At 39.0% G+C, this 26,410-nt stretch overlaps 1 protein-coding gene across 1 annotated transcript in view; it reads right to left on the bottom strand.

Annotated features, from left to right (window-relative positions):
* Positions 1-3,260: 3,260 nt before the first annotated feature.
* Positions 3,261-26,410, bottom strand: part of LOC101398581 (uncharacterized) — a 43,090-nt gene continuing 19,940 nt past the window's right edge. Inside the window, exons 2-10 of the mRNA XM_004422554.3 lie at positions 18,182-18,289; positions 16,769-17,005; positions 16,047-16,253; positions 13,214-13,444; positions 12,170-12,323; positions 10,481-10,590; positions 9,766-9,879; positions 8,329-8,475; positions 3,261-5,463 (exon numbers count right to left, since the gene is read on the bottom strand). Coding sequence (XP_004422611.1) covers positions 5,329-5,463; positions 8,329-8,475; positions 9,766-9,879; positions 10,481-10,590; positions 12,170-12,323; positions 13,214-13,444; positions 16,047-16,253; positions 16,769-17,005; positions 18,182-18,265 — 1,419 coding nt within the window. The 5' untranslated portion in view covers positions 18,266-18,289 and the 3' untranslated portion in view covers positions 3,261-5,328. The remainder of the gene's footprint in view (positions 5,464-8,328; positions 8,476-9,765; positions 9,880-10,480; positions 10,591-12,169; positions 12,324-13,213; positions 13,445-16,046; positions 16,254-16,768; positions 17,006-18,181; positions 18,290-26,410) is intronic.

The following is a 26,410-nucleotide window of genomic DNA, read 5'->3' as shown; positions in this document are numbered from 1 at the left end:
CACTTTTCTCCATGTATGCTACACTTAAATAAGAAGTTAGAAGTTAACAACCTAAGGAGTGGTAGCTAAACATATGGGCTGAAGTAGACCGTGCCTGATGAGAAAAGTAGCCCATCGAAAGCAAATATTTTATGGAGAAAATTCAAGATATCTCATTGGAAGAAAGTTCAAGAGTTCTGCTCCAGCCCTTGACCAAGTCATGGAATTTTAAAACAAAAACTAAACTCTTAGTTTTCTCTTTTCTTTTGTGTGTTTGTGCTTCTCTGTCTTGTAGCCATCTGTATATTTAAAAACTCCTTCCTGCACCCAGGTCAGGTGGGAACTCAGTGCTATAAACTGGTAAACCCACCTCCAATGGCTTATTTGACGAGATAGGAGATAGTATATTTGAAAAGACAATCCATCCTGGCTGAGAGGAATTTTTTCTTCTCAGTTTTTACTTTCTATAACTCCTTATGAACAGAGACAAAATCACCACCAAGGACAACAATTTTCTGAGCAGTGCTAATACTCAGGAATGCTAGTAATTGTTCTATTTTTCATTTAATTTATTCTTGACACTACTGACACCTACAGTACACTGCATCCTTAATACCAAAACAGAAAGAAATTAAAAATGCTGCTTCTTAATTGCCCAACTTCCTGAAAAGAGAGACAAAAAACAAGTGGTTACTAATTGCTTTGCAAAATTTTTCTGAGGGATGACTTAAAATTTTAAATCAACATGCAAAATCAACATACAAAAATCAGTTGCATTTCTATACATTAACAATGACATAGCAGAAAGAGAAATCAAGACTATAATCCCATTTATGACTGCAACAAAAAGAATAAAATACCTAGGAATAAGTTTAACCAAGGGGATGACAGACCTGTACACTGAAAACTATAAGACATTGTTGAAAGAAATTGAAGAAGACACAAAGAAATGGAAAGATATTCCATGCTTATGAATTGGAAGAATTAACATAGTTAAAATGTCCATACTTCCTAAAGCAATCTACAGATTCAATGCAATCCCTGTCAAAGTCTCAATGACATTTTTCACAGAAATAGAACAAAGAATCCTAAAATTTATATGGAACAACAAAAAACCTTGAATAGCCAAAGCAATCCTGAGAAAAAAAAAAAAGAGGGAAGCATCACATGCCCTGATCTCAAAGTATAGTGCAAAGCTATGGTAATCAAAACAGCATGGTGCTGGCACAAAAACAGACACACAGATCAATGGAACAGAACTGAGAGCCCAGAAATAAACCCACACATTTATGGACAACCAATTTTTGACAAAGGAGCCAAGAACATACAATGGAGAAAGGAAAGTCTCCGCAATAAATGGTGTTGGGAAAACTGGACAGCCACATGCAAAAGAATGAAAGTAGACCACTGTCTTATACCATACACAAAAATTAACTCAAAATGGATTAAAGACTTGGATGTGAGACCTGAAACCGTAAAACTCCTAGAAGAAAACACAGGCAGTGTGCTCTTTGACATTGGTCTTAGCAATATCTTTTTGGAAATGTCTCCTTAAGCAAGTGAAACAAAAAATAAACAAATGGGACTACATCAAACTAAAAAGCTTCTACACGACAAAGGAAGCCATCAACAAAACAAAAAGACAGCCTACCAATTGGGAGAAAATATTTGCAAATCATATATCTGGTAAGGGGTTAATATCCAAAATATATAAAGAACTCATGCAACTCAACAACAAAAACACAAACAACCCAATTAAAAAATGGCCAGAGAATCTGAACAGACATTTTTCCAAAGAAGATATACAGACGGCCATTGGGCACATGAAAAGATGTTCAACATCACTAATTATTAGGAAAATGCAAATCAAAACCACAATGAGATATCACCTCATGCCCATCAGAAAGGCTATTATCAAAAAGACAAAAAAATCAAGTATTGGAGAGGATGTGGAGAAAAGGGAAGACTTGTACACTGCTGGTAGGAATGTAAATTGGTGCAGCCACTGTGGAAAACAGTATGGAGATTCCTCAAAAAATTAAAAATAGAACTACCATATAATCCAGCTATTCCACTTCTGGGTATTTATCCAAAGAACACAAAAACACTAATTTGAAGATATATTCACCCTTATGTTCATTGCAGCATTATTCACAATAGCAAAGACCTGGAAACAACCTAAGTGCCCATGGACAGATGAATGGATGAAGAAGATGTGGTATATATATATATACAGTGGAGTACTACTCAGCCATAAAGAAGATGAAATCTTGCCACTTGAGACAACATGGATGGACCTTGAGGGTATTATGTTAAGCGAAATAAGTCAGATGGAGAAGGACAAATACCATATGATCTCACTGATGTAGAAGATTAAAAAACAACAACAACAACAAACAAACACAGATAACAGATTGGTGGTTACCAGGGGGCAAAAGAGGGTGAGGAGAGTTATGGTGAGTGCAGAGTACAGAGGAGACACCACTTGTAACTTTTAATTATAGCACAAAAGTGCTGTGGCTTTTTTTTTCTTTTTGCTTTGTTTTTTAGTTTTTTTAAGCAATAATATTATAGTGATGAATCATTTTCAACTGTTGAAAAATTATGGTCATTGGGAATCAACTTATATAGTAACAGCAACTATTTTCCTTTTCCTCAATTGGTTGGGTGATAAAAAGCAGCCTGATTACTCTTCAATAGGAAAGGATTAGATTATGAACAAAGGAACTTTTTATAACTACCTTCCACTATTTAGAAGCAATAAGGAGCATTCAGTGGTGTTTACCTAAACTGTAGTTCCTCTGTTCAAATCAATTCATTCCATTCTGTTATTCAAAGCTGCTGTTAAAAACAAAGTTCTTTTTAAAGATTTTTTTTGACATTTAAGGACATTTTATGTACAATTCATACCATTTCAGATGAATTAAATGTGGCTGCATTATAGACTGAGTGTATAAAATGGTTAAGGCAGGTTCAGCTTTAAAGGAGGTTTTCAATCAAATGTGTGGGTTTTGCCTGAATGATGCCAAATCATCAGTCTGATTGAGCAATTCACTCTTCAGTCTATTGATTTGGTAATAAATAAAGCAGATATACCAAAATGCCTGAAAGCACTTGAGAATTAATGGATAAAATCACCCTAATGAACAAAATGGTCTGAAAATGAGAAATCAGCATCCCAAGGAGGGAAAAAGGACTGAAATTAGAACCAAGTGAAAGTTAAGAACATATTCCCCCATAAAATAACACACCAACAATATTCCAATTGAATTATCCTCATGAGATTATTTTTATTTTTAAGATTTTTCTTTTTTAAATACATAGTAGTAGATTGGAATCCTAAGTCAGGCTTCAAGTATATTATTATCAGGAAAGCCAGAAAGTTCCAGCACCATAACATATTTTCTTTAGGTGATGATATATCATATTTCAAGGATGCACAGCAGGAATCCAGTAATGCTTCAAATACATAAAACCATAAGAACAGATTTCATTTAAAATTACAATGACAAAAAAAATATACAAAGATGCATAAAATCTCTATTAAATGACCAGATAGTAATCTGATACAATACTTCCTGATACAAGAAAATGGATTATGACTGGTTTATAATATATAAAAAAATTCCCAAAGTAAAACAAAATCTGTCCACACACGTTGCCATTTACGTTTTATGACTAGTTCCCCTCTATCTGGACATCCTCCTTCCACATATCCATTGTCCTGTGCTGTTCCCCGCACCTTCTCAACCATATTCCTCCTCCTAGATGGTGACCCATCCCTGTAAAATCTCTTCAACACACCACCACCACCATGAAACTCCCGTCGCTACCAAACTCTGATCTCAGCTGGCTCTCCCAGAAAAGGGCAGTAAGGAAATACGCAGTAAGGTGGTTCCAAGGGATAACAGGTCTTTTGTGATCTGATGATGTACATTATGTAGATGGCTACTTCCCCATGCTAACAGTGAGCCATTCCTGATTCTCACTGTATTCTGCACTTGTAGTCAACAGAGCTAGCTATCCAGACAGAGAGACAGAAAGTGAGAGAAGAAACACACAGATTCTTTGTAGCCTACGAACAAACATCCTAAGATTTCCAGAAATCCTATTAGGTGTCAGGAGAGTAGTTGAAAGGGGATGGTGTGGTGGTTGAAAGCATTAAAAAGGAGCTATTACTGACTTTAGAATTTTATAGGATATCCGAGATATCCTATATCCAAGCACAAGGCAGGTGTATCAAACATCTGTTAAAATAAATTGCAAACAAAAATCAGGCACAGATTCCACTTGAACAAACTCTTTTCTACTTAAGACAGTGACTCCCAGCTTGGAGACCACCAGTCCCTGATTAGCCTCCGAGTGATGATAGGCTGTCCTCGAATTCATATACACAACCAGCCTCGCCAACAGACTAAATAAACCACACGCTTCTCAAATACAGGGATGACTATTCCTCAAGTGTAAATAGCTGATGATGTGATTAATAAAATCCAAATACATTCAAAGATGGTATTGAATTCATAATTATTTTATCAAGTATATTCTCAGATAACATGCAATAAGTATACAACTACTCATAAAAATAAGTCCTTGAAAATTCTGGCACTATAAAAAGTATCTTCATGTCAACAAAAGGGTTGGGAATTACCAGGCTAGGATTCTATACTAAACTCTCCAGACAAGGTTCAATGTAGCTGGGTTCTGGTGCCTCAATATGTACGTACATAGGCTCACCGCCTTACTTCCTTTCACAGTGATCAATAACAAAAATACACGCATGGTACTAAGTTTTACTAAAGTACATAAGAAGAATGGATTTTCATTTGAAATAATAAATTTGAAGTAACAAAAGGAAAGTAAACAAATATATACACATATACTAAAATCCATACAAAAAAATATATTAATTTATCAGATCTTCTCCATAAATCTACTAATCTACACAGAATACAGTCATGCGCCACATAATGATGGACCGCATGTACAATGGTGGTCCTCATGGTGGTCCCATAAGATTAGTACCACATAGCCTAGGTGTGTAGTAGGCTATACCATTTAGCTTTGTGTAAGTACACTCTATGATGTTCGCACAATGACAAAATCGCCTAACGACACATTTCTCAGAGGATATTCCCATCATCGAGCGACACATGACTGTATAAGAAAACATTCCCTTAGCATGAACTGCCTATCATCACCACCAGCTAAGTGAGCCCACAGGGCTGCTGTGCACCTGCTTTCTCGCTTCCACTCTGTGAAGAGCTGCAGGTTCATTAGCCAAGTGGTCCTCCTTTAAAAACGGTAACAAATGAGGAAGGAAGAATAGATATGAACTCATCAGCAAATCTAAGGCAGGTTGATTGCCTGGTCCTCCTTGAATTTGGGGATCTTCTTAAACTCACTTTGCTTCTTGAAGAAAAGCTGGGCCAGGATGTGGTCTGCTGTGGCTTGCAGATAATCGTCCATGTCAAGGGTTTGCAGCTGACAACGGAAACCAAAAGAAGATGTATCAGCACCGAACTATTCAGGTTCCTGCAAAGATCTTACAGCCACCAAGGCACGTGCGGGGTGCTTGGCTGTGGAACTTTATACAGCTATGGATTCCTGCAAATGGTCACTTTGTGGTGCCAGTCTTCCCTTGTTGTGGGGAGCTCACTTTTCCAATTCTGAATATAAGGCAAATCTGATTGATGACTAGAGGTGCTGAGGCATCTGAAGCTCTCCTTAGAAGGGACCTCCATCATACCAGGAGGTAGCTCCTTCTCTTTGACAAGGGAGCGGGACCCTCTGTCTTCCTGTGAGCAGGGACTAGTGACAGAAGAGCTTCTCAGAACACTATGCCCACAGGCACGTGACAGAGGCAAACACTGCTGTCAAGTAAGTGGTCCTCGTGCTCCACAGCCAGAGCCTGGCCTCTCTCCACTGGCGATAATCCCTGCCTGTCTGGCCTGGCTGTCTAGTTGCCTGGGTTTGACTCACTTGTTTGTCCTTGTCCCCTCTCTCTATCACTGTCTTTCTCTCCCTCTGTCTCTCTCTCTCTCTCTGACACTACCTCTCTTTCTTAGTCAGCCTCTCAATTTCTGGGTATGTGCATGTGTATATGTATGTCTCTGTGTCTCTCTCACTGTGTTTCTCTGTGTCTCTCTGTCTATATGTGTGTCTCTGTGCTTATCTGTCTCTGAATCTCTCTCTCTTGTTTGTCTGTATGTGTTTGTCTCTATGTCTGTCTCTGCGTGTGTGTATGTGTATGCATCTGTCCTTCTGTGCCCCTCTGTATATAGGTCCATCTGTGGTCAGGTATGTATGTGTCTGTGTGTCTCTCCTTCTGTGTCTCTGTGTCTCTAGACATCTCTGTCCTTCTTTGTGTGTATGTCTGTGTCTCCTTCTATTTGTGTGCCTCTGTGTTGTTTCTCTCTCTTTCTCTGTGTTTCTGTCACTCTCTTTATAGATACCTCTCTATATCTGTATATGTCTCTGTGCATGTCTCTCTCTGAGCATCTCTCTTTGTATCTATCTCTGTGTGTCTCTGGGCATGTATGTCTCTCTCTGTGCCTCTGTCTCTCATTCCGTGTTTCTTTCTGTGCATGTATTTCCCTCTCCATCTGTCTAACTCTCTCTCCCCGCTCCCTCCCTCCTCTTTCCCTTCATATCCCTTATGCAAAACATATCCCCATCAGAAACATTTCCATTACCCACTCTGATGGGGTAGGGGGGACTATCTCTCCTCAAGGTGCATATCAGATATTCCTGAGGATGGGGGCAGAGGTCAAAAAATTCCTCCTACCCAAATGCTGATTCATTTCTTTCTCCCCTGTTATGGATCACTCCCTCAAATTCTTTCTTTTCACTAAAAAACTCTCTATTCCTAGTCTCTTTTTAAAATATTTATATTCTTTAATTTTGGGCTTGCATTTAATGGTTTTCAATTGTCATTTTTATCTTTCATACTTTTAAATTTTAATTAGTTGGTATTAGCCTTTCATGTCACACTAAATCTTATTTTATCTCCCATATTTATTTTCATTCTTAACTTTTTGCTTTTGGCATACTTTACACTTAGGTAAAATTTTTACTTTACTCCTTTGTTAAATTCTTTTCTTATTCTTAACTTTTTAAACTCTAACTTACTATTGATAACTTGAGGTTTTTCCTTCTTTTCCTATTTAGATTTGATTTGATTTGATTTGCTTTATGATTTGTTCTTCTAACACCTGGAGAGAATAGTGACTAACGGGTGGCAGTAGCAGTGAGACCCACACCACAAGTAGGGAACCCTGGAATCCTTCTTGCCCCCAACAAAGTCGACGGCTAGCTTCTGACTCCATCTCTTCCTCACAAAGCTCTCCACAAACCTCATCCTAGGCACCCCTAGAAAGGTCTGGAGACCCAGGGAAGCAGATGCTGGAATTTTCCAGTCTCCCTCAGAGAAGGTAGGTATTATCTTGGGAAATGAGCATCACCAACCAGCACTGAACCTGCCTCCCGGCATAGGTCCTGTTGATGATACTGCTGAACCCATGCTGTGCTCTCCCTTGGAGATCTTTTTGGGTATCCTTGAAGGAAGAACCACATGCAAGAGAAGCGTCTGTCTGTTCCTGGACTTGCCCCAGGGTTCCCAGTCAGATTGTTATAATTCTCACATAATCTCAGAAGGGAACCTAGTCCTGAAGATTTTTACAAATCTAAATTTGACTATTTATCCCTGTTGTTCAAACCCATCATTCCACCTAATTAAGGAACCTTGGGTGAATGATAGGAAGGAATACTACTTCGCTACTCCAAAAGTTTCTTTTCACATAGAAGAGACTCCATTTCTCTTTCCCTACCCCCACGCCCCCAGAGTGAATTCAGGAAGAATAAACTGGGCATGCTCACTTTACCTCTTCCCTCTCTGTCTAGGAAATGGCAAACCTTCAAAGCGCATGCTCTGTTTCTTTATGCCACAAGGTGTACAAGCGCCTGCCTCAACATGGGGAGGCCTATCCAATTCTGAGGATCAATATTAGGAAATCCATCTGCCCATAGATATTAATCATATTCTCTAATATCTGCTTTATTAGTAATAAAAATGATTTCATGGATCTCTATATACCACTCTTTGGTCTTTTTCTCAATTGGTTCAGACCTTGGGGAATTAAGAAGAAATGTGATATATTGGATCCCTTTATAACCAAATGAAAAGATTATTTGATTCTCTTTCTCTTCACACACTGCTTCAGCCAGTTCATTCATTTATTCACTTAACATTCATTTACTGAGGCCCCTGCTATGTCCAGATACATTGCTTATCAGAGTATTCTGCACATCATTGGCCCTCAGCATCTCTCTTAAGCTGCTTATTCTCACCTGGTCTCCAGTGCTGAAGGCAAGAATGAAAAGCAAATCCTCATCGCACATGCTCTTAATGTAATGCTGGGTCCCAATGGGGAAAAATATCACATCTCCAATGTGAATGTCAAACTCTATGGTACCCTGAGTATTAATAATGCCCACCTAAGGAGGGGGGAAAAAAAAACTATGTTGAAGTTAAGCAAATAAAATCAAATATTCATCAAGGATAAGTATTAATAGTGAAGTACCGACGAATAAAAGCACACAGTTATACAGGGACTTCTGAGGGTAAATAGCAGAAGATAGAGGCCATCTTTGACATAAAATCTTCTGAGTCTGAGACACAGCCCCATAAAAATCAAAGATACTCTATTTAAGTAACTGTTCGTCAAAATGCATTGGTGACTTCAATACGGTGGAACATCATGCAAACAGAGCATCAATCACCAGGTTCTAATTAAAGGTTATAAATTATGTTCCCTAATTAGGCAGAGGATTTAAATTTCAATGTTTTACAACCACCATGCCCTCCTTTCTACTTGCTTGGGAAAATGCAGCCTTCTGGGAAAGCAGCATCCTAATAATCTTCCTTTAAAGGGTTAGAGATTAAATGTGCACACAGACACGAGCACACCAAAAATAAGATCTGATTCGTGAAATATAATTTGTGAAAGATTACAATGCCCTTTTCCCATTTATTGAAGCCTTCACCTCTGAAAACATAAAATAAAACTTTGGCTATGGATGACATAAGAAGTGAATTTCAGTCTGGTTTGGTTCTTTCTATCAAGATTGAGACAGGTACAGGCTAGAGAAGCCCATTTCACTTGTGTATACCATTGTAGATTTCCCCAGGGAGCCCTAGAGAGTCCAAAAGAACCACAGTCAAATCACTGTGGTAACATGCTACTCAGTTTGGCTGTTCTTATGGTTACCACATAATTAATCATCCAAACCAGGACTCCCTGAAGAGTCAAAGAGGGTGTTGTTAATAAGTTCACCAATACAATTAGTATACCTCAGGAGGATCCTGGATTAATGGGGATATATGGCCGTCCTAATGATGCTCCGAACCTCCCCAGCCACCCCCACTCACATTACACTGAAACGCAAACAGGGATTTCATGTTCCCTGAGGGCAGAACATTAAACCTTTGCATTACTGAAAAGGCAATACTCTGAAAACCTAAGCAGGTGTTCCAGACCTTCCATCATAAGTGATATCCTCTTATCACTTCTGAAATGTTCTTAGCCTCTTCTCAGACTCAGAACAAACTTGGAAACAATCTAGCGGGGCCTGTGTGGTATCCTCTGTGGAAACTGTGTCCAGAGAGCCATTAGCACAGAGTCCTTTTATGTTACTAACAACTGAACCAACACAAAGAAATACCTCCCATTTGCTTCTTTCTGTATTAAAAAGGAAAGTTCAAAAAACTGTTTACAGAGAAATTACCTTTGCACATCCACTTATTACATATCCCATTTCGTTTGCATTAAAATGAAAGTGTGGCTGTCGTAATCCATTGTTATAAATTCTGAGTGTACTCAAAGCGAGGGCATTTTGATGCTAGAAAAAGAAAAAGAAAAATGAAATCCAGTTATTTAGCCAACATCCTACTCAGCAACTTAACAATTCGTATAATGGTAATAATAACTAATATTTATATGGCTTTCATTAAAAACATGCAATTTTTTTATATCCTTTACATTTATTATGTCACTTGTTCCTTATAACAATCTTACAAGGTTGGTAGTATTATTCTCCTGATTTTACAGGTGATGAAATTAAAATCTAGACTGGTTGAGTGATTTACCTTCGCTCACACAGCTAAGAAGTGGCAGAACTGGGATTTGAATCCGGGAATTTGATGCCAAAGCTGTGCTCTTACTCATGATGGAATACAGTGATTAGAGCATTTAAAACAAATGAAAAGGGAAATCTCACAAGCATTCAGTCTTTTCTTTCATGTAACCATCCATGCCAAGAAGTTAAGTTCCCAAATCCACATTGATCAATGTAAACTGTTAATTAAAGTCTCAATCAAATCAACCATGCTTGACTACTGACTAGATCTTTCCTTTTCCTTTTGTTCAAAAGAAGACTGAATCCAATCTAAATCTCATATTTCATCCATCTTAATAATCATCAAAACATTCTTCTCTATTACCTGATTCAGGAATTCACTAAAAATTTTTTCATTGTTGCTTAGTTCACTTCCATTTTTCCAATATTGTGCCCGTTGTATTATTCCTCCTGGAAATCGATATTCTTTTGAACCTGAGTCAGATAAAGTTTAAAGAACAAAATAAGATAAATTACTTCAAAATGGCACTACAGAAGGAGAGCCAAACATAGTCCCAGTAAAGTACATAGCTCTTCTATAGTCACAGAAAGCTTCCGTGGTGGGAACTGCTAACACCAGATGCTATGTGCTCCCAAGATATTGATCTGATACAGTCAGATACTATCCTACCTTCTAACCTCACCTGAAATTTCTAACATATAGTGACCTCTTAAAGAGGTCTTAAAGACTGTTCAACTCAGGGGACCTAGCTAGAAAACTTGAGAGTCATCCTAAAAACCAATCTCTACCTCACCCCTCAAGTCAGTCAACTAACTCCCGTCAGCCCTACCTCTTTAAATTCTCTTTGCTTTGCAACAATCCTCTCCCTCTCACAACTGTCATAGTGCAGGCCACCATCATCCCCTACTTGAGGGACTGCAAGAGTCCCCCAACTCATCTCCCTGCTTCTCAACTGGCTTCTTCCAGTCCATTCTCCACAATCCAGACACACTGGGTCATCACTTCAAAAAACAAAACTAACTCGGACAGATATCTGCATCCACATGTTCATTGCAGCATTATTTACAATAGCCAAGATACGGAAACAACCTAAGTGTCCATTGGTGGAGGAATGTATAAAGAAAATGTGGTGTGTACATATATATATAATGGAATACTATTCAGCCACAAAAAAGAATGAAATCTTGCCATTTGCGACAACATGGATGGACCCTGAAAGCATTATGCTAAGTGAAATAAGTCAGACAGAGAACGACAAATACCATATGATCTCACTTATATACGGAATCTAAAAAAAAAAAAAACCAAGCTCATAGATACAGAGAACAGATTGGTTCCCCCAGAGGTTCTGGTATCCCCCAGAGGTGGGCAGTGGAGAAAATGGGTGAAGGGGGTCACAAAGGTACAAACTTCCGGTTATAAAATAAATAAGTCATGGGGATGTAATGTACAGCATGGCAACTACAGTTAATAACACTGTACTGCATATTTGAAAGTTGCTAAAGGAGTAGATCATAAAAGTTTTCATCACAAGAAAAAAAATTGTGTAACTGTCTATGGTGACAGATGTTAACTAGACTTGTGGTGATTATTTCGTAATATATACAAATATTGTATCATTATGTTGTACACTTGAAATTAATATGTCAATTATATCTCAAATAAATAAATAATAAATTAAAAACCTAATTGTGTCACTGTCCTATATATAACCCCTTAATTGCTCCCCTTTTCCATCAAGATAAAGTATAAACCCACTAGCATGGCTTCTAAAACCTGCGTGATTGGACCTCTCCGCTTTCATCAGCCTCTTCTCCTGCAGCACCCCCAACCCCAACACACCCCCCTCACACTTTGAAATCTTTTGCCACATTCTCTTTTGCTTCCAGGTCTTTTCTCACATTTCCTACTCTGTTAAGAAATGTGTTTTTCAAACTTCTCTTGACTGTGACCCATTGTAAAAAACCACGTTATATCTCAATCTAGCACACCTATATAATCACATATATAAATACTTAACTAAAAAAGGCTTCACAAAATAACATCCTATACCTTTAAGGTCATAAAAGTATCTCCACACAAGGCTGTCTGGAGACTGTGCATAACTAGCATTCATAACCAGTTCTGCCAGGTTGGGAGGAAGGTTGACCCCCTGATCCTCTTCTTGCTTATGGAACGTTCTAATGAAATTAATTCCACCTTCAGGCTGAAAAATATAAGAAACCACATATTTGTGAAACATTCTACAAATTTTGGCAACAGAAGGGTGGGTAGCTGAGGATAGGGTAGCATCGGCACCAGTGTGGTTTTCAGTGGCCCAGTAAAAGAGCTGACCTAGGTTAGCCTAAGTCTTGTGACATTTATGAAAATCCTCCAAGTTTTCAATGTATTTTGGTTTTAAATGTGCTAGTGTTTTATGGTCAATATAAACTCCTGCAAAAATATATACTGGTTCCCACGCTTACCAATACTCTCCCTAATAACTCATTTCTTCTACTTCTCCCTATAACATTAGACACTACTGCAAGATAAATCTCAAAACCCTACTAGATAAATTGCTAAATTTACCACAGAGCCCCTTCCAGTTGCCACTCATGGGCCATCACCAATTCTTCTGATTACCCATTTGCATTGTCAGCATCCACATCTGACCCTCTCTACCCAGCATTATCAGCAGTCACTCCAGTGATAATATAACTAATTGGAGAGATCAAAAGTAGCTATTCTTCAGGAAAACTGCGGGATTCTCTACATTAGATTAAGAAAACACAGTTACATTACCTGTAGCAAACTTCTCCCTAGATGGGCTTATGGCTTTTCAGAGATGTAAATGATAGTAATTTTTATCAACTATATCATAACCTTTCTACCAGTTCATTACAGTTTCCTAAAGAAGTCCTTCATAAAGGAAATAAAGAGCAATTCAGTTTCAACAGGTTTTATGTCTTCGGTAGGAACACAAGATACATTCTTGAGTCCATTACCCAACTGTTACCCTGTTGACTGCTGCCCTAGAGACACGAATACGCGTGCTCTCTTTGTGCCTATGTAGTGCATACCCTCATGGTGGGATTTGTTTTCAGCAGTGGTACAGACCTTAAGTGACCTGGCAGCAATGTCCTCAGGTGTAGAAAAAAATACATCATCAACATCCAGGGTCTGAAGTTCATCGTGTGTGGAAAAGAAGAGTAAGAAAAAGCAGTCTTCATTGCCCACATTCTTTATCCAGTGCAGTGTATTTTTAGGGAAGAAGATCACCTGGCCAGCTGTAACATTGTACGTGGTAACCACACCACCATCGTCAACCACCCCAATCCACGCTGTGCCCTGAAACATCAACAGAAAAGTACATGCAACATCACCTTAGAGCAATGTTTCTCATCTTTTTTTCATTACCCTCTTCCAAGGTACCCTTTTAGATGTTTTTTTCCCCTAATCACCACTCTATGAAATTGTAACACTACTGATGTACTATAGATCTGTATACTGTTTACACATACTGCTTATGTCCTGTACATATATTTATACATCAAAAGAGTAAGATTTTTTTGCCCCCCAAGAACCAGTTTTTGACCTCTTGGGGCAATATCACCCCATTGAGAATTTAGAGATCTAAGTTCATGCTCTAGAGTTTGAAAAGACTGCAGGCACATGTGTCTGCTCATAGGTGGTTGCATAGACATGCATGTCTGTGCACATTTGTGTGTGTATGCATACAGATACTTATGTATTTTCCAGATAAGAAAAAATTTGCATATAATTTTAATAATAATAATGTAATAATAGTAAGTAACAACTTAGTGCTTTTACTGTGTGTCCACGTCTTCTTCTAAGCACTTTACCCAATTTAACTCAATTATTCCTCACATCAACTCTATGAAGCAAGTACTATTATTTTCCTCATTTTACAGATCAGAAACTGAATCCAGAGAGAATATATAATTTTCCCAAGGTTACTCAGTTAGTCAATGGCAAAGCTGGGATTTGGACCTAAGCAGTCCAGCTCCAAAGTCTACACATTTTTTTAAATTGTGGTAAGAAGTGTACAACACAGTATTGTTAATTATAGACACAATGTTGTACCGAAGATCTCTAAAACTTAATTACCTAGTTAAATCACCTTGTCACAATTATCTAGTCAAACTATCTAGAAGCAGAGAGTAGAATGGTGGTTGTCAGGGACTGGGGGGAAGTCCACACTCTGAATCTAAACTGCACCATACTTTGATTCTGCTTATGCAGAATTGTATCCTTTCTCTCATTCTCTCATCTGTTCCTCAGTATTACCCTGTGAGGTAGGTAGAGAAGGTACCATTATTTCTGTTTTACCAGAAACTCATGGTCACATGGTGCAGCATCAACAAGGGTAGATGAAAAAGGAATCTTTGTTCTGTCTACACAAACATGTACAACTCGGATCCAGACAGGTATTAAAGATGCAGGGGAAAGGTGAACCTCTAAAGAGCTCCCTGTAAGTTCACATGCAGAGAACAGCAGAAATGTGTATCTATTCATATCAGGGCACCAACTATTCCAGACGCAGAGCAGAGAGCCCATTGTCCAATGGGACAGCCACTGCAAGGCCACACATCCTGGCAGCCCCCGCTGCCCTGCTCCTCTCAGGGCCACTCCTTCCAAGGCTTTCATGAAGACACTCAGAAGCAAAGGCAATCTCCACGGCTGAGTGTGCACTGGAGGGACTTCCTCCACATCCTATTGGTTGGTCCCTTACCCTGACTGTGAGAGTGAGTGATCCTGTAATTTTCCTGGGATCTAGAGAATATCCAAGCCCAAATTTAGAAGCTCAGATTATATCTGAGAACAGCCTCCCCAGCCTGAGCTGGATCCCAGGCCTGTTACCTACTGGAACATATTCCAGATTAATTTCTCTAGCTTATAGTTTGTTTCTAGGGGTCCCCCTCCAAGAAAGTCCACTTAATTGCCTTTCCTTCCTCCTACCACTCTGTCATTATTCAGGCAGAGCCATGAAAACTAATCTTTTGGAGATTATCCTTTTTTATACATTTTGAATATGTGGAAAAGAAGAGAAGTCAGAAAACATGGACTTTTGTCTTAGTCCAGCCAACAACTATAGTTTATCTTTAGAAAAGTCACTTAATCTTTCTGAGCCTCTACTCTCTCATGAGAAACAAAAAGCGTTTGGTCTCATGTAGATGAAACTCTAATCTCTCTTTCTGTTGTAAATTCTAAAAGTGAATGAATTGCCCAAGTATAAAAGGTAGTTTTTTTAAAACAACAGAAAATATGTCACATAAAATTGGCTGATCTTTAACAAGATAAGGGTAAGACCTCATCTCTCACCAAGGTAAGACCAGACTCTGAAAGCTCTATGAGGACTTAGCCACTACTGCTTCCCCAGTGTCTGGAATACAGAAGGCAACCAATAAATATTTTTTAGAATTAATGAACTATTTGAAATTTAAGGAAGTACACTCAATTCACCTCCAGCTCTATTTCACTTGACTTCTAGAAAATTCTGAAAAGTCTGAACTGCAAAAGAGCATCCAATTGGCCTGATCTTAGGAACTCTGGGGTGAACATCAGCAAACTGGTTTGTTATTTCGGCTGCTGCCTTTTTCCTTAGAGGAAAGCTGCCGTCTCTTTGATCATTAGATCAGAGCTACCAGTTTTAGCCTCGGTTCAAACGATGGAAGAGCGATCTTATTTTAACAACAGTGTATGAAAAGTGATTTCATGCTGAAGAAAGAAGTTCAAAGTGATGCCAAGAATAATTCAAACAGACAGGTTAATGCTTCAAGGCACTGCTAAACTACTCTAACTGGATACATAGCTGCAGGCTGGATGTTGTCTATCACTTAGCTAAGTAGGTTTTGCAACAACTAAAATAATAGCCTGACAACACACAGCATAAATGCTGAAGTGCAGAATGCGGGCAAACTGGTTATACCTGTACGAGATAGCCGTGTTCATTAGCATTGAAGTGCCAATGAGGGGCCCGGAGGCCATTGCTTTTTATTCTCAGGGTCCCCAGAGTCATCTGTGATCTCTGACTGTTCAAGCTGCTGCCAAAGGCCTCTTCTTCAACGCTGAGATAGTCTTTGACATTGCTCCTGTACCGGGCCCACTGGATGGCACCACCAGGGAACTCAAACACCTGAAAAGTCAGAAGCAAGTGACCATGAGCATGGAGGCCATCTCCTGAGGAACGTGAGGCCACCACGGCCTACAGAGTAAGAGGGAGGCAAAACGGAAAAGGCAATGGTGGTGAGGTGAATACTGGAGTGTCCCCCTCCAAAAAAAGGAAGACTAGATCTGCAAGACTCCGAGAATGACAACAGTGGTACATGTAGAGTTATTAGTCTAGTCCATGTTAGACATAAAAAGAGATACCTGTCTTGGCCAGAGAATAGAGGGCTTTCCATCTGTCCACCTGCACTTCTCCCCTCCAGCCAGACATAGAACTAACTACTACAGAAAATTTCTGCCTGGGGCCAACAGCAACCCAACTTGCCCTCTTCTCTATCCCTCACCTCCCTTCATCCAGATGGCCCACAGCTGGGTCCTTCCAATCAAGAGAGAACAAAGCTTAGTAAACATGCAATGGAAACTTAGTTTTGAAATTGCCATTTAGAATAGACGATTCTTTTTCCTACTATGTGTGATTCATACCTTGGATTTAGGTAAATGATTAAGAAACTGGAATTTTGGATCAACAGCCTTTTGAACAATGGGAATCGTCGTTGCTCGCAGAGGCTGGGCTTCGGGTACTAAATGAACTTCTGAATGGGGCTGAGAGTTGTTAACATAAACCAAGGAGAGAATCAGTACTCCTACTGCAGTGGTAATGGTGCAGGCCAGGAGACACACCAGGAAAACACTCATCAATGACCACTGCCTCTTCTTTTCCTAGGAGAAATTAGGAAGCCATTATTCTCTACTCTTGATGCATTAGAAATATTGCCTGCTTTCTCAATTAGGTTTATTTTCCCTAATGCATGCATTTGTGGGATAAATATACTCGGTTAAATAATGCATGTGTAAATATGAGTGTAAATAAAACACACACACACACACATCCCATATACCTTGTTGACATCCAAATAAACAAGGATAAAAATAAAAATATGAGGAACCAGGGCACAGAATAAATTACTAGAAAATTAAGTAGGCAGTGAAGTTTATACGTAAAATGCATTCCAATTCAGTCAGCCCTTATTTACCAGTTTCTTTACCTGAAAATTACAAAGGTTATAAAAAGTATTTTCTAAGAACTTTTTAGTCCCAGAATGTACATATGCATGTTTACACGTAGAGATACTTGGCATGGGAATAAGTAACATACCAGTAAACAAGTGGCCTGACAGGTCTCAGTCTCTCTGTCCCTCCCTCCTTCATTCAAACAGCTTCATTAAACTCCCCTCCTTCCACATATTACCTACATGAGCTACTATCCCATCTACTAAGTCTGAGCACAGTATTTCCACGTATTTCTATGTTACTATTTCCTGGTTTCACATCACAAATATACGCTAAAAACAACAGGATTATTTCTGTGAGTTACAATCCACATTACTGAAAGCTGCCAAGCAAATACACACCCTAAACTTTGGACCAATTTGCCCTCATTCCTCTGACCACTAAAATGATACTCATACGTACTGATGTCAGTCTCCTGTCCCACTGCCCTCTGAGTTCTGGCCTTTCTCTCTGATAGGCAGATCTCTGATCACTCATAACTCTAACCTGGACAGTCTTAGTACTTTAACATTCTTAAAGGGTGTATTTTGTATAGCATAATCACTTATCAACATATTCAGTTTAACACTGAATGAAGGCATTATATTGAACATTAAATAACTCATTAATACCATGAGCAACAATTTGTAGACAGTTGGGCTATTAAAGAGCTAAAGAAGGTGTGAGTTAAGAGTTTATGAGAAAGAAGGCAAATCAGGAAATATTCAGAGCAGGAGATGTCTGCAGAGGGTCACTTGAGGAGAGCTGGTCTAAAGAGGGCTTCTCTCCTGAGCTCTGCGGAAAGGCATTAGGGGAACTAATCTCAAGATGCAAACCCCACCTTACCATTCTGGAGATGGTGTCCATCTTCCCCACAGACAAAACATTCTGTGTTGCATCTCCATGCATTTCAAATGCTGAGTTGTCCATTGGCAAAAAGGAGCAAGCAAGTCACTGAAAAAGAAAAAGAGGGGAGAATGTAGCATTAGCAAAGGGGGAGATCCCTGAGAGAAGAATGATAATTCTTAAGTAAGGGAGTACTTATATAGAGCTGAAAGTTAAGGAAATGAAATAAGGAAGCTGTCTCTTAAACTATAATCTTGACTTAAAAAAAAAACACCTAGAAAAAATTCCCAAATTACAGACCAATAAAACACTTTCTTTGGTCCTCAACTCTGCCCACTGATGATGCATACACAGGTGATAAAAATAATGGCTAACAGTTATTTCCTTCTCTCACTGTTTGCCAGGCACCGTGCTAAGTGCTTTACCTACATTACAGGATTTAATTCTGACAGCAATCCTATCAGGTTCTATGATTATTCCCATTTCATAGATTAGGGAACTGAAGTACAGAGAGGTGTGGTAATTGCCCAAAATCACACAGCTAGTTTTAGTGTCAGAGCAAACCACCCTTTATCAAAAGATTCTTCTGTGACGTTGGTTCTCGGCAGAGATTGATGGTGGGAGCTTAGTCTAATACAATCTTTTTTCACCCAAATCAGTCCTGACTTTAAATAATGTGACTGATTTTCCTTCGTGGTTTATTGAATAATTTTGTTACCTCAAAGTTAAATCTTCACTTAAAATTCATTTTGCATCATCTTTCCTGGTGATGAGTGGTGGCCTGAGTAATCTAAAAACCTCCCCCATAATTCACAAGGAGTCTCCCTTCTTTCCTTTCTACTTTCCTATCTTTATTCCTTCAATAAACATGGTTGAATGCCTACTGTATTCCAGGCTGTATGTCACTCCTGTACAGCATTAAGAGGCCTTTGGTTAGCTTATAGTCTAGTAGGAGAAATGAAAAGAAAGCAAGTAATTACCAAACTAAATGTGCTGTGTTATGATAGAATTATGTACGAGGTCTTCTGAGGATATAGGAGAGTGTTTGTCTCTGAGATGGGAAGAAAAGGCAAGGCTTCTCTGAAATCATCATTTTGAGCTGAGCCTTTGAGTCCCAACATGGCTTCACTAGGTAGGCACACTTAGTCAGTTACACTCTATTCCATATTTCTGGCTTGTCTATAAGCAGCTCTGGAACAGACCATGTGGTAAAAATGTAGACCTATCCGGGTCAGGCAAGTTAGACAAGGCTGCAGGTTAATCAATGCTCAGGTGATAGGGAGCTGTGGCTTTCCCACCACATCTCATCAAATCCAAGACATACCAGTGTGTCATATCAATTTAGCCTGTTCCCACAAAGGCCTGGGATTTAAATTTATGGCATTGATTTTGAGGTAATAAAATATTTAAAATAATTATCAGTGGAGTGAATAAGGTGATTTCCTCATCTTGTTATCAAAGTACCATGAAACATATTTTTCCTGTTTAATTTTCCTTGTGCATTTGTTAGCTGGAATGAATTTTACATTTTAACTCTCTGAAAATGGGATATGTTTTATGATGAGTGGTCTCTAAGACTCGACGAAATACAGCATGCCACTTTTCTTCGGTCTTATCAACAAACGGTACTATATGAATCTTCAAAGCAAGTTTTACACAATTTCATGTTTTGCTGTTTCTCTTCCTTGGAAGGATGAAAACACAGCCCTCTGTCACCAGCATTATCTAAGAACTACATTTGACAATTATTTAAACGGCAAGACAAGCAAATCACCAACCAAACCATAGTAAAACTTGCTTTAGCACTGAACGAAAGAACGCCGCACCTGGAGGAGGTCCTTTTGATCTTTGTAGATAAGAAAACAGAGGGCCAGAGAGGCTAAGTATTCTTTCCACGGAAACGCAGTAAATCACTGGCAGAGCCAAAACACAAGTCCAGCTCCCCTACTTTCAGCCCGAGCTTTTCCTATGACTTCTCTCTACTTGCTGCAGGAGAACCTCCTATCTTTGATATACATGTCAAGAGTTCAAGGTGAATTGAAGCAGAACAGCTGAATGCAGGAATAATATCAAAATCATTTTAAGGTGTGTGAACATAATTCCGTGGTGCAGCCCAGAGACTCCCAACAGTGGATATGCCAGCCATTCACATAACCCTCAGAAACTGAGCAGTTTCTGTTAGACCAGAAATGCTTGGCAGGCTGAGAAGAAAATAGGCAGAACTGTAAACTGAACCAGATTCTACAAGGAGCAGCCAAAACACCAAGCAGGTGTGAGACTTACAGAAGGAGGAGAACATTGATGACCCTGTTTAGATTTCTTTGTAACACACCTAACTACACATCTAATCACTTTTAAACAAGAACCATACTACTTATATGTTGCGGCCAAAGACAAGCATGGGTTAACATCTCAAAACTGGGAAGAATAAATTACAAACACATGCCCAATACTTTTGTGTTCATGTCAATGTTTAAGCTACTGTGCCTCCAATCATAAATATAAATGCCTGAAACTATTTCCTGAGTTCTGCTTGTGCTGTCAAATATAATACTTGCTCAATTCAAACATAATTAGGAAATACCAAAATTTTTATTCATCAGTGGCCAGGCTTATACCCAAAATATTGAACCACCTATAGGGCAGAGGCGCTGAGCAGTCAGAACAGAAGCAGTTGGCGTGGCCACACCAATGAGCATCGGTCCTGCCAATGGCTGTAACCAGGGCACATGTTTATAGTGGAGTGGTTAGGAAGGCAAACTCTGGAGCCAGACCACAGTAGTCTGAATCCTAACTCCGCCCCTTATTAGCTGTGTGACCTGGGGCAAGTTATTTAACTTCCTTGTGCCTCAAGTTCTTCATCTATACAGTGGGGTAACAATGTTGTCCTCATAAAGGTGTGAGAGGATTAAACTAGTGAATATATGTAAAGCACTCAGCACAGTGCCTGCACACAGTAAATGTCCAATAGATGTTAGCTTTGGTCCTTTTTAATAAGCACAAGTAGACTTGCTACTTTAAAATACCTATATTTTAATAAGGCATAAGGATACCCTGAATTCATAAACCACCTTTTAACCCTCCTAGTAATTCAGAGTACTACATTCTCACCCATTACCTTAAATGGTTTATAGAACTGTCCTTACTTTATACATTAGAAAATTCGAGTAAAAGTACCCGCTTATATTGGGCTAATAAAATTGTAACTAAAACCCAGGTTTTCTTACTGCCATTCCAGGGAGCTTCCTATCTGGACCATATCCAAGTACTACAAGGCTGTGGCAGTACATCCCTTACCCTTTCACCCCTTCATCTTCTTCTAATCCACCCTCACACCACTGCACATCATTTAAACCATGGTCGCTTTAATCTCCAAAATGGGAGGCACTGGGAGCAGGGCAGGAATCCTTAATATCTGTGTAACCATCAGATATCCATCAAAAATCTATTTTTTAATAAGAGAAACAGAAAATCACCATTAGAATACCACAGCGATAACTGCTGCAGGCAAGATCCCTTGATGGGTGCTGAAATTACTGGTTAAGCTGAAAACAGAATATTTGCATATTCTTAAAGTATCTCTCCCAAATATTTGATAATTACAAAGGGGAAAATAGTAATTTTACAGTGGAGAATTCTGGCAAATATCACCCTAGCCAAGGGATCAAGGTTAGCATCACCCATAATACATACTGACATCATGTACACTCTGATATGAGGCACCAAGAAAGGCAGACCACCTCTGGTCTATGGGAGCCTTCCAAGTACTGCATAACCCCAATCCAATCATGAGAAAACTTCAAACAAACCCAAGTAGAGTAATATTTTACAAGATTACTGACCTGTAATTACTGACTCCTCAAAAGTGATAAGGTCATAAAAGGCAAGGAAAGACAGGGACCATCACAGATTGGAAGTGACTAACAAAACATGACAACTAAATAGATTGGATCCTGGAACAGAAAAAATGACATTATGGGGAAAACTAGTGAAATCTGAATAATATCTGTAGTTTAGTTAATAGTACTGGGCCAGGTTTTGAAAATTGTCCTACGGTTATGTAGATTTTAACATAAAGAGAAGCTGGGAGAAAGGTGTTCAGGGAATAGCTTTGCATCTCTCAAGTCTAAAGCCCAAAATTAACTCAAAATACAAAGTAAAAAGGAAGAAAGAGAAAGAAAAAGAGCGAGAGAAAGGGAGGGAGGGAGGAAGGGAGGGAGGGACGAGGGAGGGAGGGAGGGACGGAGGAACAAGAAAAGGAGAGAAAGAAAATCCTGAAAAATATCTATCACTTCCTTCTCCTGGGTACATGACTAGTCTACATTTCCCTTCATCCCTAACTGTTAGGCGTGGCCATGTGACTGAGCTTTAGTTAATGAAATACGAGGAGAAATGCTGTGTGCCATTTCCAAGCTAAGACTTTAAAAAAAGAAGGTAAGCCCCCACCATGTCCCCTCCCCCTCTCACCAGCAGGATGCAGTGATTCCCTGGGGGGGTGGCAGAGCCACTAGATAGAAAGAGCCTAGGTCCCCAATTCACTTTGTAGAGGAAACCCACCTGCCACCCAGGAATACCCATCTAAAACTCTTGCATAAGCAAGTAATAAAGTTCTGTTGTGTTGCACCATTATACATTTGGGTGGTCTATTTTGCCACAAACTAAAACAAACATATTTAACCCTCTCTAGCCCTTATTTCTACTAAGGTATGCTGCCAAGTCTATTCTTTGAAATGTTTATCTCCAACACAGGGGCTATAAATTTGGCACATGCTAAGAGCTGCTGATTGCAATATCTAACACAGGGATAAACTAAATGTATATTCAGATATAACTCTTCATTAAATGACTTGAGTTTATTTTCCTGGAACATATCCAATCACAAAGGAATATTGTTTTCCTTAGAAAAACTGAGCCAACTAGATTCTTCCTTTACGCCAAGCTGGTAGGGGAGAAAAGACAGTGCTTCTGTGTTCCAATAAAAACATTTCCCCAGCCTCTCCCACCTCTAAGTTGTCTGCCTTCTATAATGATCCAGGTGGAAAAGGCTGATAAGACGATGTTGGGCAATTCTTTCTGATTACTTCCTTTGAAATGTCTACCAGGAACAAGAGTGAACAATGCTCTCATTATGCAAATGTTTCCTATCTATTACTCAACTTTCAGATGACCACTAGATATCAGAGATATATGAGAATGTACTATCTACCAGATACTGGGGAGAATTACCAAAATCATAGAAGACAGAGATCCTTGCCTCAAAGACTACAATGTAATGATTCATTCCAGCTAATAAATGCACAAGGAAAATTAAACAGAAAAACATTATGTTTTATGGTACCCTCATAACAAGATGAGGAAATCACCTTACTGGTCCCATAGATAAAACTTAAACAATTATTTTAAATATTTTACCACCTTAAAATCAATGCCTTAAATTTAAATTCCAGATATTTGTGGGAAAAGGCTCAATACCTATTTCCACCACTCCTATACCCTACCGTAACCCATTCCAGAATGTTCTCAGGAAGAACTCTAACACTACAGGTGTTATGTGGGTATGGACTTCTAAAACAAATGTCAGAGAACACCAGGAAGGAGCTCTGAACTTGTGAAGTTACGAAAATAAAAAATTCTATTCAGCTCTACATAGCAATATGATCTTGACTAGTGCCCTAACTTGCTAAGTCAGTTTCCTCATGTGTATAAAATTAAGGCTAGATTAAATGACTCAAATCTTTCTAACTCCATCCATTTGAATTATTTTGACCCTTAAGACTGTCTAGCTCTACTCATTATAATTATTTTGAGAAATATCATTAAACTGATAGCATCCCATTTTTTCAAAATACCATTGACATAACAATTCAAGATATTCAACATTCCAGCTATTTGTTTTCCAAAATAAGTGCTTCCTATGTAATTTATAATGCCAATCTAACAGCATATAGAAGAGAAGGAGAACTCCAGGAAGGCTGCTGAGCGATGAACAAAATTAGCTGATTCCAACCCCAGAAAACTTGTTACAGCTCACATGCATCCATTCAACAAATATTGATTGAGTGCCCACTACGTGCCAGGCATTGTTCTAGGTTCTTGGGATATATCAGTAAATGAAATAGACAAAAATTCTCTGCCCATGTGCAGCTTACATTCTAGTAGAAGAGTCAGAACAAACAAATAAAAAGTGATAACTGACATACTATATTAGAAAGTGATAAGTGTTATGGGAAAAAAATAAGCAGGAGGAGGCAGGAGTGTGTGGTGTGAGAAAGAACAATTTTAATGAGGTGATCAGGATAGGCCTTGTCTGGAGTTTAGTAAAATTACCCAGAAAAGGGAGTTTTATACTAGTCTCAGCTTTACTGGTGACAAGCTATATGCCCACAGGCAATGAAAACAAATTCTTTGTGTCTTACTCTTTGGGTAAATGGGTCAAGTCATAAGCCCTTTCCAACAATCCACCTCAAAAGGTTGTGGTAAAAATTCAAAGACATGTAGCAGAAAGTGTTTAGAAAACTTTAAATTCACCATAAAATTGAAGGGATTAGGGGGCCAGCCCCGTGGCTGAGTGGTTAAAGTTCTGGGTGCTCCACTTCAGCAGCCCAGGTTCGCAGGTTCAGATCCCAGGCACGGACCTACACCACTCACCAGCCATGCTGTGGCAGGGTCCCACATATAAAATAGAGGAAGACTGGAACAGATGTTAGCTCAGGGCTAATCTTCCTCAAGCAAAAAAAAAGAGGAAGATTGGCAATGGATGTTAGTCCAGCATGAATCTTCCTCAGCAAAATAATAATAAAATTGAAGGGATTAGCAGTCGTCTGGTCTTCCGCCTTCAGACAGAAATAAATATACATCTAGATTTCTCACACTCCTGGCAATGCTTCTACATCACTCTTCCTTCAAATCTTCACCTATCCCATCTGCTTTCAGTCCACGCCAGAGAGATGTGTTAAGATCTATTCTTTGAATACACTTCTAGTTGTAACTTAAGAGAGTTTTTAGGTAATCTTTCTGAAAGATAATCAATCCACTCAAAGCCAGGTTACTTTTTAGACATGCCATACTTTATTTATACTTCATTTGGCTCCACACGCCTGGAACAGTGTATTCTTTTGACACCACCTCCTGAACTTGCATGCCTCAGACTGCAACTTTTTAATAGACAAAAGCAAAAACTCACAGTGTTAAGAAAGAAGCTACCAAGTAAATGACGACATGCAAGGATCGGTCCATGGACACACTTAACCATCACAGCAAACTAACTGATCAAACGATACACATCAAGCGTTTGTTCTATACAAGCAGTGCGCTGAGAGGCTAAGAAGAATACCAGAAAACGCACCATGATTCCTACCCTCAAGAAACAAACTGAAAATTTTTCTTTTCATAGCAGTTGACCTGGGGAAAAAAATACACATACCCAAAAAAACGCTGTACCATTCCAATGCCTTGCCAACTAATGACCCAAGTATGTGGGAAAAACCATGGGTGATGCATGAATGCAGCATCTCTGAGGCAATCATACACAGTTGAGGGAGCTTGTTTTAAACAATGTCAGTGCTAATTTGCTAACAAACACTGACATTACGACAGCCAGTCTCCCCTCTTTTGCATTTTAGTCTGAAATAACAATCCGTAGACTTTGATCCTTTAATTCTTTTTTTTTTTTTAATTCACAAAGATTTGGAAGAAAAAGTAATAAATTATTTCCTTAAAAACAACAAGCCTTTAATAGCTACAATTTCACCTTCTGTCTATGTGGGCCCTTTAAGGCCTCCAAATACAGCAAATTCCTTCTGAACACAGTTCACTGTTCTTCACCACCTACCTGCCAAGTGCCATTTCCTTGCTCCCTTCTGTCTAAACTCTCTAATACCCCCAGAATAGGTTAAGTGCTCCTACAACACATTCTCAGAACACCCTTATGTTTCATTTGAAGTTCTCACTTCAGTTATTGTAAAATTATTTGTTACATGCATGCCTCCACTGCCAGATTACAGATTACACAGAGTAGAGACATCATCATTAAAGCTTAGCATAAGGCCTGGCACTTAGCAGGCTTAAATGAATAAATGATTGACTCTTACATAATCTTTACATTCAATACAATCACATCTCTTCCCCCAAATCGTTACCACCTAGTGACCAATGCGTCCAGCCTTCATCAGTCTCCCCTTATCTCACCCTTCTAGAATGTCGTTAACATAGGAGAAAATCTAAGTGGTC

This window comes from Ceratotherium simum, chromosome 14 (genome assembly GCF_057802395.1).
Source record: "Ceratotherium simum simum isolate JZ-2026a chromosome 14, ASM5780239v1, whole genome shotgun sequence".
NCBI classification, from domain to species: domain Eukaryota; kingdom Metazoa; phylum Chordata; class Mammalia; order Perissodactyla; family Rhinocerotidae; genus Ceratotherium; species Ceratotherium simum.
The sequence above is the reverse complement of the archived record's forward strand: the minus strand, read 5'-3'. Positions and strand labels throughout refer to the sequence as shown.